The 12,006-nt window shown below is 35.8% G+C and overlaps 1 protein-coding gene across 3 annotated transcripts in view; it reads right to left on the bottom strand.

The window, feature by feature from the left end:
• Positions 1-12,006, bottom strand: part of HERC2 (HECT and RLD domain containing E3 ubiquitin protein ligase 2) — a 114,862-nt gene that overhangs the window by 77,982 nt on the left and 24,874 nt on the right. For 2 of the 3 annotated variants that reach the window (XM_069006295.1, XM_069006302.1), the window contains exons 5-14: positions 9,117-9,336; positions 7,389-7,489; positions 6,473-6,629; positions 5,557-5,667; positions 5,065-5,236; positions 4,311-4,484; positions 3,506-3,694; positions 2,745-2,896; positions 1,773-1,930; positions 1,213-1,326 (exon numbers count right to left, since the gene is read on the bottom strand). In XM_069006295.1, coding sequence (XP_068862396.1) covers positions 1,213-1,326; positions 1,773-1,930; positions 2,745-2,896; positions 3,506-3,694; positions 4,311-4,484; positions 5,065-5,236; positions 5,557-5,667; positions 6,473-6,629; positions 7,389-7,489; positions 9,117-9,336 — 1,548 coding nt within the window. The remainder of the gene's footprint in view (positions 1-1,212; positions 1,327-1,772; positions 1,931-2,744; positions 2,897-3,505; positions 3,695-4,310; positions 4,485-5,064; positions 5,237-5,556; positions 5,668-6,472; positions 6,630-7,388; positions 7,490-9,116; positions 9,337-12,006) is intronic. The other variant, XM_069006311.1, reaches the window with a different exon arrangement.

Genomic DNA, 12,006 nt, shown 5'->3' on the forward strand with positions numbered 1-12,006 from the left:
TGACAATAAGAAAGAATAATATTTGAAAAGCTTTTATGCTGACAAAACTGAACATAAAAAGTGCAACATAGAACACGCACTGAAAATCTATTAGTGTATGGAAAGTCCTTCTTAAAAATACATGAAGCATAGGATTTACTGTAAATCAAGCAAATTAAAAACTGGTTTCGTTTATTATTTATAAGAACTTACAAAATGTTTTCCACATCAAATGGCCAAACTGTCTGTGAAGCCTATTTCAATATTCAGTTTATATCATTCAAGCATTTCTCGAAATTAAATCACCGTATCTATCATGTTCTTTTGAAATACACTACTAAATCTAAGTCCTGATGTAGGAACTTAGAAACAGTCAAGTCATTCTGCATCTGCAGTAAATAAAATTATGGTTCAAGAATGGTAAACCCATGCATGTCCAAACAAAGTTTTGCTTTACATTCCGTTGCATTTGTGTTCCCTGCTTGCATAAGCTAGTCCCTAGGTACTCTGATAAGCAATGGAAGCATGCAAGGCAGAGACCAAGAGAAAAAAAAAATGGATAAAATCTGGGTTTCCATTTCCTGCATGAGCAAACATTTGTTTTTAAATAATGTTTAAATAATGTTTTAATAATGTTTTAAATAATGCACATCATATTAACCAGCTGTATTTCAAAGGAACAATTAGCTTCCAAGAACTATCTGCTTTCTAAGAGATTACTTTAGGGCTTAACCTCACACAATGAAATGCAGGTTTTGAATCTATCTCATCCTAGGCACCTTGGTCAGGGACATTGGAAAGATGAACTTCCATGCAGTTTCTCTTTGACAGTTCCAAAGGGTTAACAGAGACAGCTCTCCTACTCTGAATTCTGGCTCTTGTGACAACATGAGATATTTGCACTTATACAGTAATGAATAAAATTTAGACACATTATACGTATTATTTTGTGTGTCCATTACACACTTACATAAAATATATATACACCATAAATCAATATATTTGCATATTCATAAGGAACATACTGCATATCTATGCATGGAAACACCTCTGCAATATTATATGCAAAATGTATAAATGTACATATTTAATTCCCCAGAAGGAATTTCAGCTTCAAATTCTTACAGAATTCAAGCCACTAGAAATAAGCATATCTGCAGTATAAACATCTTCAGAGTAAAAGGAAGGAAAGGTAAGCTTACTTAAAACTTTTAAGTTTTGTTTACTACTAACCATTTTCAGTAACTGCAAGAGTCTGAGCATCTCCACTTCCACACGACACATCAATAACTTTGAGTCCTTTCAGCCCCGTGACCAGCATTGGGATGGTCTGATCTTCACTGGAACCTTCAAAACAAAGTAGTTCTGTGAGAAGAAAAGCCCAGAAGGCCTGACAGGTTCTTTTGTTCGTTTTTTTTTGCTTGTTTGCTTTTGGATGTTTTGTTATGTGGGTGTAGGTCAGTGTTGGTTAGTTTTGTTTGTAGATTGGAGTGTCATGACTAAGCTCCTATAGGGTTTCTGAGACATCCAACAAGGATTTAACCCATGAAATAGTCTTAGCTTCATGAGGAAAGGAACAGAGAACACCGCAGATTTTATTTCTCCACCCAATTGCTTACTTCCAGATAACTCATAGGAATTTACTGGGTTTGAGACAATCCCTCCCGTAATTATTTCAATTCACATAAAGCCACAGAAGGTTCTCAAATCAGCTTTAGGCGGGATGAAAGATGATTTGTGACAGGCACTAAACAATTCTTTAATAACTTATTTGAAGATATCCACTAACTCACCATGACCAAGTCTGCCATAGTTTCCTCGTCCCCATGTATACAGCTCCCCCTCAGCAGTAATGGCTGCACTATAGGTGCTTCCACATGCAATATGAACAACATGTTTCCCAGCTTGCTTCCCAGATAAAGCAGATATCATCTTCGGTTCCTCCAGAGGGCTATTTAAAGAGAAGGTGACATATTTCACAAAAGGTGATTTGATGAGTAGTTGATAAAAGGTGTGACATGCTCATCATAATCGCTGCAATTCTACCTGCAAGCCTTATTATCAGTCTGAAGTAACAAAATATAAATAGAGCTACAAGCCAAAATTAAGTTCAAATTGTTCAACAACATAGAAACCACTGAAGGAGTATCTAACAACTGCAGCTTCTGTTTCCAACTGAGTTCATGCAATGTTTTAAAAAAAAATTGTCTATTGTTAAAAATACTACCTTTAATTACTGTATCTGAACAATTCATTTCATGATACTGATAACCCCTGTGTAATCTCTCTCTTACTTCAGAGGGAATTCTGTACTGGGGGAAGACACTTAAAATCTCTAAAGTGTATTGATGTACACCCCCTATGCAGTACTGGTGTAGAAGACTGCTTCTACACAAAAGCAGGACAATAATTATGGGAAAAATGGAATAATGTATAGCATGACTGCATAAAAAATGATGACCCCGCTCCAACATGTGAGTCAACACTACAGAGAAAATGTGTTCTGGATTCATAAAACCATTAATAAAAGGCCTACTAACAGTGCTCACTGCTACACCCTCTACCTAGAGGTATTTCAGAAAGCAGCATTAATAGAGAGCTGGGAATATTCCAGACAGAGAAAACACACAGGGAGAATGCAACCTCTGTTCAGTAACAGAGCCAAATGTCAAATGCTGAACATTGCTTATATACACAACAAAATAATTTTTACAATGAATTCAGAACACTTGCAAATAAATGTTATGATTATTTTTAATACATACACTGTATCCCCATGACCTAGTCTTCCACCATCTCCACAACCCCAAGAGAAAACTTCACCATTTGCTGACAAAGCCAGATAGTGGTGCCCATCTGAATGTGCTGCTATCTTCACAATATTTCTGGAAGCTAGACTCTGCACCAGCTGTGGTCCCTGCAAACCAAACAAAAGCAACATGCTTACAAAAACTGCTGATATTTTCCATCACATAACTAGGTACAGTTTTCCTATTTCCAGTTTTATCAAAACTTTGCTCTCAAATTAATGAGGTGAAGGCATGAAGAAAAAAATGGTCAAATATGACAAAAGCAATGCTTTGAAGTTATTTGTTCCCATCCTCATAGGTCTTCAGTGCATATGAAAATGGTGTTTATCTTTACAGGCTATCTTAGTGACAAAGGCTTCTGTTACAGTGTATTTCTTGGAGAAACTATGCAGCTTGAACACAGTATATCACTAAAGTAAAATCCATTTCATATCTACCGATTTTGGAAGCTACCAAGGCCAGCATACCAATAAAAGCAATTATAATTGTATCCATAACCTCTAGCCTGATAGAAATTACAGAATCCACATGCATTTCATCAGATCAAAACAAGAGACAAAACCCACTATTTCTGAAGGTTCAAATACAACAGTACAGAAAGCTCACAGAAATCAGCACATCTCCAACTACTATCCTAAGGAATTATAAATATTTAGAAGAGCAGATTTATCAAGTAATACAGAACAGATTTTTAAAAACATGTAAAAAACTCTCACCAGAGTATCGCTGTTATATGCTTGTGTATAAACTCTTCCATTTCTAGATAATATCAGAAAACGTTTCTCTGCACAAGCAACCTGTACAACACCAAGGTTGGCCAGTCCTTCACATTGAATTGGACCGCTCACATTAGCATAATATTTCCAACCTATTAATCCCCAAGCAATGACCTCTTGCAGTGACCCCTAGGAAAAAAGAAATTCTGTAAGTACCAAATTTTGAAATACACAACTTAATAAAATCCACAGAGCAAATTATGTTTTAAACCCTTTTATGCCAAATATATTCAAATCTGTGACTGTCATTCATGCCAATAGTCAATAAAACCTACCTAATTAGAAGATACCAAAAAGAAGGACTTGCATGCATCGTATTCAGTTCAGTCTGGTATTAAATGAGTTATAAATATCTACTGTAAGAGATTCAGATTTTTCAACTTGGAAAGTTGGCATTTACTTTTTTCTTTATTTTTTTAGTACGTCAGACCCCCAACATTTGTAAAGTCTGGTCTTGCGAATTTACTCTGAGAAACACAAGGAACAGCTCAAAATATGGCAGAATTAGCCATAGTGTGGTAAGACAGAATGGTTCATAAACCATAAAATTGCACTCCAAGGCCAATTGAAAAAGGGCTGATGTAATAAAAGTTACCCATGTAAGACAAATTTCAGAACTCAAGGTTATGTTGTGAAAATCAGAAAGGAATTTGAAGAATCTTAAGAGCTGTTTTCCTTGCATTCTGAAATTCAGTTATGCTTTCAGGGAAAACATCCTACTGTATTTGAGATTGCAAACAATTACCTTATGAGATGTAGGAGAGCTACACTGTGGAGGCATACATGGGGTGGCAAGGCGGTCTAAATGGGCCATGATCACCACAGCTGTTTGTCTCAGATCAATCGCCAGCTCATTGTCCTGTGGCAAAGTCAGATACCTCAGAAAACTTTCATTTGGACTTAGAGGGTAAGTCAGAAGCTGGAAAAAAGAAAAGAGGAGTCAGAAAAGCATTCAAGGTGTATCTATGAGACTACACATAGAGACACACAATAAAGTTTAGACAAGATGACTATCTGCACAAGTGTAAGAGAAAATGAATTAACTCTGCACATCCTCTTTTTACATCAGGGAAAAATCTGAAACATGCATGTTGAGAAAATAGTCAGTGTATATAATAGAAAGTTACACGCATGATAAAATTGATTTATGCTTAATCAACCTCTTTAATATTCACTAAGAGTTATACTACAATTAATTTTAAACACAGAATAAAAACAATCCAAATATGCAGAAAACTTACTTAGCCACATCTAACTTCATTATCCCAACAGCATTAACTATGAAACAATGCTTACCTCTAACCATGCTGTGACAATCTATCCCCTACCTCAAGAAACTCAAATGTTCACATGAAAACCAAACAACCATGGTGTACATAGATTTTACATGGAAAACACCACTCCCGGTTTTGTTTGGATAATTTTATGATTATTTTAGCCAGGCAAATGAAATTTGATTCCAACATAATGCCCCTATCAAATAATCCAAGAATAAGTACCTGAATCTCTTCCTCAGTATTGGGCATGTCTTTATTACATATTATACTCTGAAATCTTTGTAGCAAAGGTAGAAGGGGTGCACTTGTTCCCTGTGCAGATCGCTCATTGTCCGTTTCCCTCGTCCCGTTATCCCAAAGTTGAAGCAGCAACATAACTGCAGACAACATTTGGCTGAAAGAGGGAATCAACATTTTCTATTAATAAGCATCCCTAGAAACACTGGGTTAGGTTATCCATATTCACTTTCTACATTTGGAAGTTTAGCAAAATCAGATGTCAGGGCTTTGTGTTTTAAACAGATTAGCAAAATATAAAAAATGGATTTTGGAATCTAGATAGTATTAGCTATCAATCACCACTGCTTTAATGAAAAGATGCATATGCTTTGAACCACAATTATTACATTAAACCCAAATCCATGAAAACTGAAGACTGTCAGCCCATTCCAACGGACAGTGATGGTTAAAAATCAGAGTGTTCATGCTTCTCACCTTAGTGTACCCCTCTGCACTGCCAGTTCAAGCAATATGGCAAGTGCCAAGTGTTGGTCTTGCAAAGGAATGTTTCCTGGCCCCTTGGTACTGGGAGCTCCATGCACATCTCTATTTAAAAGTCAAACAATATACATTAACTAATAGAAAATAATACATAATTGCTTATCAAAAGCATCTACAGCACCCCAAGAACCACTAAACTTACAGAAAAATACTGAAGTGGTGATGAAAACAGCTGAGAAGAAAAGCCCACACATTCCAAACTGGATCAAGTTTTAGAGTAACAGCTAGGCTTTAAATATGCCCCAAGTTCTGCTATCTATCAACAGTTCTATTAAACTTGCTAAGAATATGAAACACATATTCTTATATGTGAAATTCAAATATGTTTTTTATGTTTTATGATATACACCTTAAGGATGTAGTTCCAGTATTGAAAAGAATTTCTAGTAACTACTGTAAAAAGGTAACCTGAAGCCTACTTAAATAACAGGGAAGAGCAGGGGACTGTTCCAAGTCCAGTGTTAGTGTATTTTCCCTCATGCACAGAAATCTGTATTATTTTACTGTACTTAAATTAAGAGTGCACATATATAATATTACCAAAGCATTCTTCTGCTTTGGTAATATTATTATCATTAACTACTTTTACATTAGTAAAACACAATTTTTTGGGTAAGTCTTCATGAAGTGATTCAGGATATTCCAATTCAGATTTTTCTTAAGCAGCTAAAATCATGAAATCATATTTAAAGAGCATCACTTCAATAGTTCATTAATTTTTTGCTTGCTTGTATAACAACATTAGAAAAGGAAGGAAATCTTTCCAATATTCTATAAATCATTATCTTTATACCATGGGCTTCTGAGAGATGCAAGCTTGCCATTTAAGAGCTGAAAAAAAGAAACTTACCCAGTCACAACAGACCTTAGGAATTTAGTAGCTCTTTCTACCACTTCCAGCCACACAGAAGATACAGTCCCTTCATCAAAAAGGGATGCCTCTGGTAGAGCTCGCAGTGCATCAAGTGATTCCTGTAACAATTCACTGCACAAGTCTGCATCTTCACCTAAGGAACACAGCAAAAGCAGTTAAATTCCCATCTTTACAAAAGTTAGAGAAATTGTTGTACACAACATTTTGCGGAGCTTTTTTTCAACACAAGATACAAGTTACTTCCTACACACAAAGTTCTCAATATTCACAAGAGTATTTGACTGCAGCCTTCTGAAGAAATCTTCACCAAAAAAAAAATAAAATCCAGAAAGGTGAAAACCCAAACCAGCTCATTCCACTATGCAGCCACTGAGAAAAGAGGTGAACTAGGGCTGGCTGGACAGAGTAAGCCCACACCTGCTATCTGACCAAACAGTGCAGACTGAGACAGGCAGGTTTAGTGGCACAGGGGACAATTCTGCCAACCTCTGCAATTTGACAACTGCTGACAAGTACACAACCTAAACACAAGCTTCACACTCAAAACTTTTTCTAAGCTGCTACTATCATGTAATAATATAGCAGCTTGACCTTGCCTGAAGAATAAATCCAACTTTTCTGAAATCGAGCATTAAAAATACATGCTTTTCATGAAATCCCAACTTACCTTCCTAAGCATAAAATATCCCAGAAAAATATAACATTGATACTGGCTTGGGTGGCTTTGATCAGCAACAACATTGTTGGGCACAGTATCACACAAATGCAATTATGCAAATCTATCATCTATAAAGTTATAGTTCTATGCAAATATTTAACACACACACAGGCTTTAGTGAGTCAACTGGCTTCAAATGAAAAATATATGCAATATGCTCAAGAGAAGACCTACCTGACCTCCAGGCTCTACGAAGGAAAGCAAATGCAAATGAAAGTGCTGCCCGGGATCCAACACGTGCAAGTCCTTCTACACCTTTGCCTACAGGTCTTGAGCTAAAAAAAAATTATGTATGAATAGTTTCAATAACTCTATAGTATAATAATATATATTTATGTTACACTTATTTTGTATAACTTACATATTCAACAATTTTATAATTTAGCCCTATGCATGCATATACAATTACACAATTTTTATTTGTAAAGAAGCATAACTGTGTCTTGAGAAACAAGGTGAACAACATCAAAACATCAGCAACCAAAATTCAACTTCAACCACTTCAAAGAACCAATTCAATGTCCAATATCAAAAAGCTTCACAGAGAAAAATATAAACCAGACTGGCATAATAGACTGCCACCAAAAAAATGCCCATTGTTACTCAAAGCAAAATTATGATGCTTTACCAAAAATACACAAACATAAGGTAATTCATGTACTAATTATTTACTCGGGAAGTCTATATTTTTAGCTAGTTTGGACTGCATAAACTAAGCTTACAGACTTTTTAAAATTAATCTTTAATTATTGATAATTAATTCCACCCATTTTTTCACTTCTTATCTTTCTATTCAAGTGTCAACACTACAAATCTCTCTTTGCAGTTTCTGTACTTGTGTGGTTAAGGAAGACAGATAGCTTCAACTTTTGGCAATATCCACTGGACTCACATTCATTTCTGTTAACTTCTCTTTTCATGCAGACAATCACACTATTTTAAGTAAGCTCCCCTTTGTAGTCAGCAACAGGAGATGCCCTACTGCTTCCAACACTGAACCACCAAGTCTATTTTGGTATGTTGTGAGATTACAAAGAAAGTGAACTGCTTAGGACTTTTTCAAAAAATTATACTTGCATTTTTAGCAATCTGATAACTTAAAGATATCAGTGCTCTTTTTAATCAGAACTGAAAAAAAATTTCAAGAGAACAGTCTATTCAAAGAAAGACATCCTTGTCAGAACTCCAATTCCATAATAACTAGTTGTGATATCTTACTTACATTCTCTTTTCATATCTGAAGCTAGAGACAACCTAACAAAAATTTCCCAAGCTAGATTGCTTGTTCTCTCAGACAGCTACTGAACACTTTCTTTAATGCCTTATCTGATAGATTTTTCTATTTTTAGGTCTAGATAGCTATCCAGACACAAAAAGTAATCAGATAATTCCTTGTTCAGTTCATTCTCTTGAAATAGTTGCCTATAAAATGCACAATTACATCATTCCTCACCCAAGCCAAGGTTCTATGTTCTGCTTTTATGTATTTGTATTTTTTAATTTATGTGCTTTAACTGAGCAACTACTGACAAAAATACATTAATGTTATTGAAATTATGTAATTTCCATTAGCATCATTTCTGAAATGGACTTCTCCATACTTTCTAGCTGAGTAGAACAAAAGAAATACTTCAATAAATGTATACTTATAGCTCAAAGTTTAATACCTACAGCAATGTATTACAATAAAAACCTACTAGTACAGAGACACTGTAAGAAAGCACCAGGCAAGGAGGAGGACTGATGGCAGATAATATGGTAAAGCCATCTTAAGAAATAAGAAGTTTCTTTACCGTTAATGTTTCACAAGGAGGAATAAATCACATTAAGCTCTCACAGACAGGTTGATAACCTTTCTATGACTTTTCTAATGGATTAACTTGTTCATGGAAGTGTTACTACCTTTTTTTATCCACAGCAGGCAGAGGAACACTACTGCTTTTCCACTTTACTTTGACGTTCTCCTGAAGAACTGCTCTGTTCAAAGCAATGAAGTATCGTTCCAGGATAACCAGCCTCTGCTTTAGCCTCATAGCTGAAAGAGCTGTTGTTGCAGTTTGTGTGGCCAGAGCTTGCTGTTCCTTCACTAGTACATGAAGGCACTCCTTCAATTCATTCACATCTGAGAATCAGAGAGAGATATCATTTTATGGGCATTCATCTTTGTTATATCCAGTACCAAGAAAAATAAAGACCACTTGAAAACCGTAAACTGACCAGAAGTCTGAACCCCCTGTGAAACTCCCTGTTTCTATACTGAATGCACATGGTACACAAATACAATCAAACAGGTGTTTAGACAAAGGTTATCATCAAAACTGCTTTTGTCTAAACATATCTAAACCTTCATATTTCATGTCTGAAATTAAAACATCACAGAAAATATTTATGCACTCCAAAAAAACAAGTTAGACAGCAAATTCTTATCATCATCCAACCTCAGAGTCTGACTTCTCAAGTGCAGGCAGTCCCCACAAGAATATGCTTTCATTTTGCACCCAATACACATTATCTTAAGTTTCTCAGAAGTCATAAAATTAGTCTCAGAAGCTCTAGGATAACTGCAAAGAGCTGCTACGCTTCTGAAACAAATAATGTCAGAAATTTAAGATGCTTTCAAGTACTATTAGCAAATAAAAGATCTGACTTATGTACCAGTGCTAGAATATTAATTCTCCCTTTCTTTCACCAGAGTAAGGATGCACCAGCCCAAAGTCCTAGTAAACTAATAACAGATGGTAAAGTACAGTGTTAAAAACAACAACAAAAAAACACTCTAAAACAAAAATTTGGAAACTGTATTTTTATATACTCTGTAGCTTTAATTCCTAGGACAAATATCAACAAAGTACATTCCTAAAGGAGTTCTTTTCTGTCCCTTCATTAACAGTCTGATCACTAAGCCACCCCACTCTGCTTTGCACTGCATTACTATACTTGTCCCTAAGCCAACCACAGCTTGCCTGGCAGCTACACAGAAGTACCTTTGTTTTAAATGACACCTGACTAAGGAGTATGAAAAAAACATGTCTGCATATATGTAAGAAACAGCTTGTGAGAAGACACTTCAAAAAAAACCAAAACAAAACAACCCCAAAACTATACAAAACCAACACAAAACCAACACATTTTTTGGAACAAGTGCCTCCAAACTAGAAATTTAGACACATTTATGGTAGTCTCTATGGTTAAAAATTTTATCTAAGGAGGTATAAAACTTTTTTTGCAGCTGTAACTGTAAAAAGTATTTCAAAGTTTTGTCCCCACTTTGCAATGCATCTTTGTGTACCCAGGAAAGAATTCAAGCAACCCTCTCTGCCACTGGATCACATGGCACAGTCACTTAAGGTTTGCTGTCAGCCATCACCCCAGGCTGTTTCCAACGTTGCTACTCACATTTCACCATTTCATAATGTGTTAGATTCCTTTTCCTGAGGCAATTCACATCTTTCCACCTGACTATGAGGGACTTATTTTTTCAACAAGAAAGACTAGATTAAAAAGTGTTCCTTGCAGTCTAGATGAAAGCAATAGCAGCAATTATACATGCTGACTCAAACTACAAGAAATCTGGCAAAACCAACAAGAAATTTGACAAAAAGCGACACCATCCTTAATTTTAGCTCTACAAAATTTCCCAAAGAACTCTGTAGCACAGAGCAAAAACACAAAAAAACCCCATCTAGCAGCGCATACTTCAGAGTACCACAACAGAACATAGTCAATATTGACATCCCAGTTTCACGATCCCTCTAAGCAAACCATCCAAAGACATAAAAATCAGGACTTTTCTCCTCCCTTCCTGAACACTAAAGTCCTATCAACCTCTACATACCACCAGGCTACAACACCGAAATACAAAATCACCATGCTCTCTTCTTCACAAAGAGACTTTGCTTAACACTGTTGGTTTTGACTAATAATTTTATCCTGCAGATTCATTTCCCAAATTATGGTCTCATACATCCATAGGAAAAACAAAGAAATAGTCAATGAAGAAAAGAGAAGGCACTTTAACACATTTGGGGAAGAGAGTCTATGTTTGGTGCTACAGAAAACAAGCACTGGACAATAGACTCAGCAGTCTGTCGAGTAATACAGAACTACAGCATTCATCCTTCATTCCTGCCTGGCAAGTTTCTCAATTGTGGAAACCCTCTAAAATTGTTTCTGAGATTTAAAGACTTAGCTGAAAAAGCCCTTCATTTCAAAACACGACACTTATGAAACATCCATCATGGGGACTACAAGAAAGAAACACTCAGGACAAGCAGAGACCACCTAACCACCAATCCTCTAGCAATTACTTTACAGAGAACTTTCCCTGAAAGTTTGCAACTGCATTCCTTTCAAACCACTTTCAATCAGCCACAATGACATCCAGGTGTTACATAAATTAAGCAAGATTAAATTTCTTGTCAGCAGAATTGCCTTGTTAAGGTTTAGGGTTTGACACGTTTCAATGATCTCAGACCTAGGGGGAGGTTAAGAAAGCTGGGGGAGAAGGATGTGCCTTCACAATTACAAAAGGCTACAATTTTAGGAAGGCTCTCTACCAAAATTAAATAATTCCGCTCGTAAATACTTTATACAAACTTCCTTAGTATTTCAAGAATGTAAAACAAAGTTCATATACAAAGTGTAGTAAAGGCTGGAACAGGTTATAGTATCCTTGTAACTCAGACATAACTGAACCAAGGACTGTCTTGTTTTTTTAAAAGTAACACTATTTTTAAGTGAGATATATCTAGACACTTCCTCACTTTAAATCTTCTCTTATTCCATAAGTAAA

This window comes from Aphelocoma coerulescens, chromosome 1 (assembly GCF_041296385.1).
Source record: "Aphelocoma coerulescens isolate FSJ_1873_10779 chromosome 1, UR_Acoe_1.0, whole genome shotgun sequence".
NCBI classification, from domain to species: domain Eukaryota; kingdom Metazoa; phylum Chordata; class Aves; order Passeriformes; family Corvidae; genus Aphelocoma; species Aphelocoma coerulescens.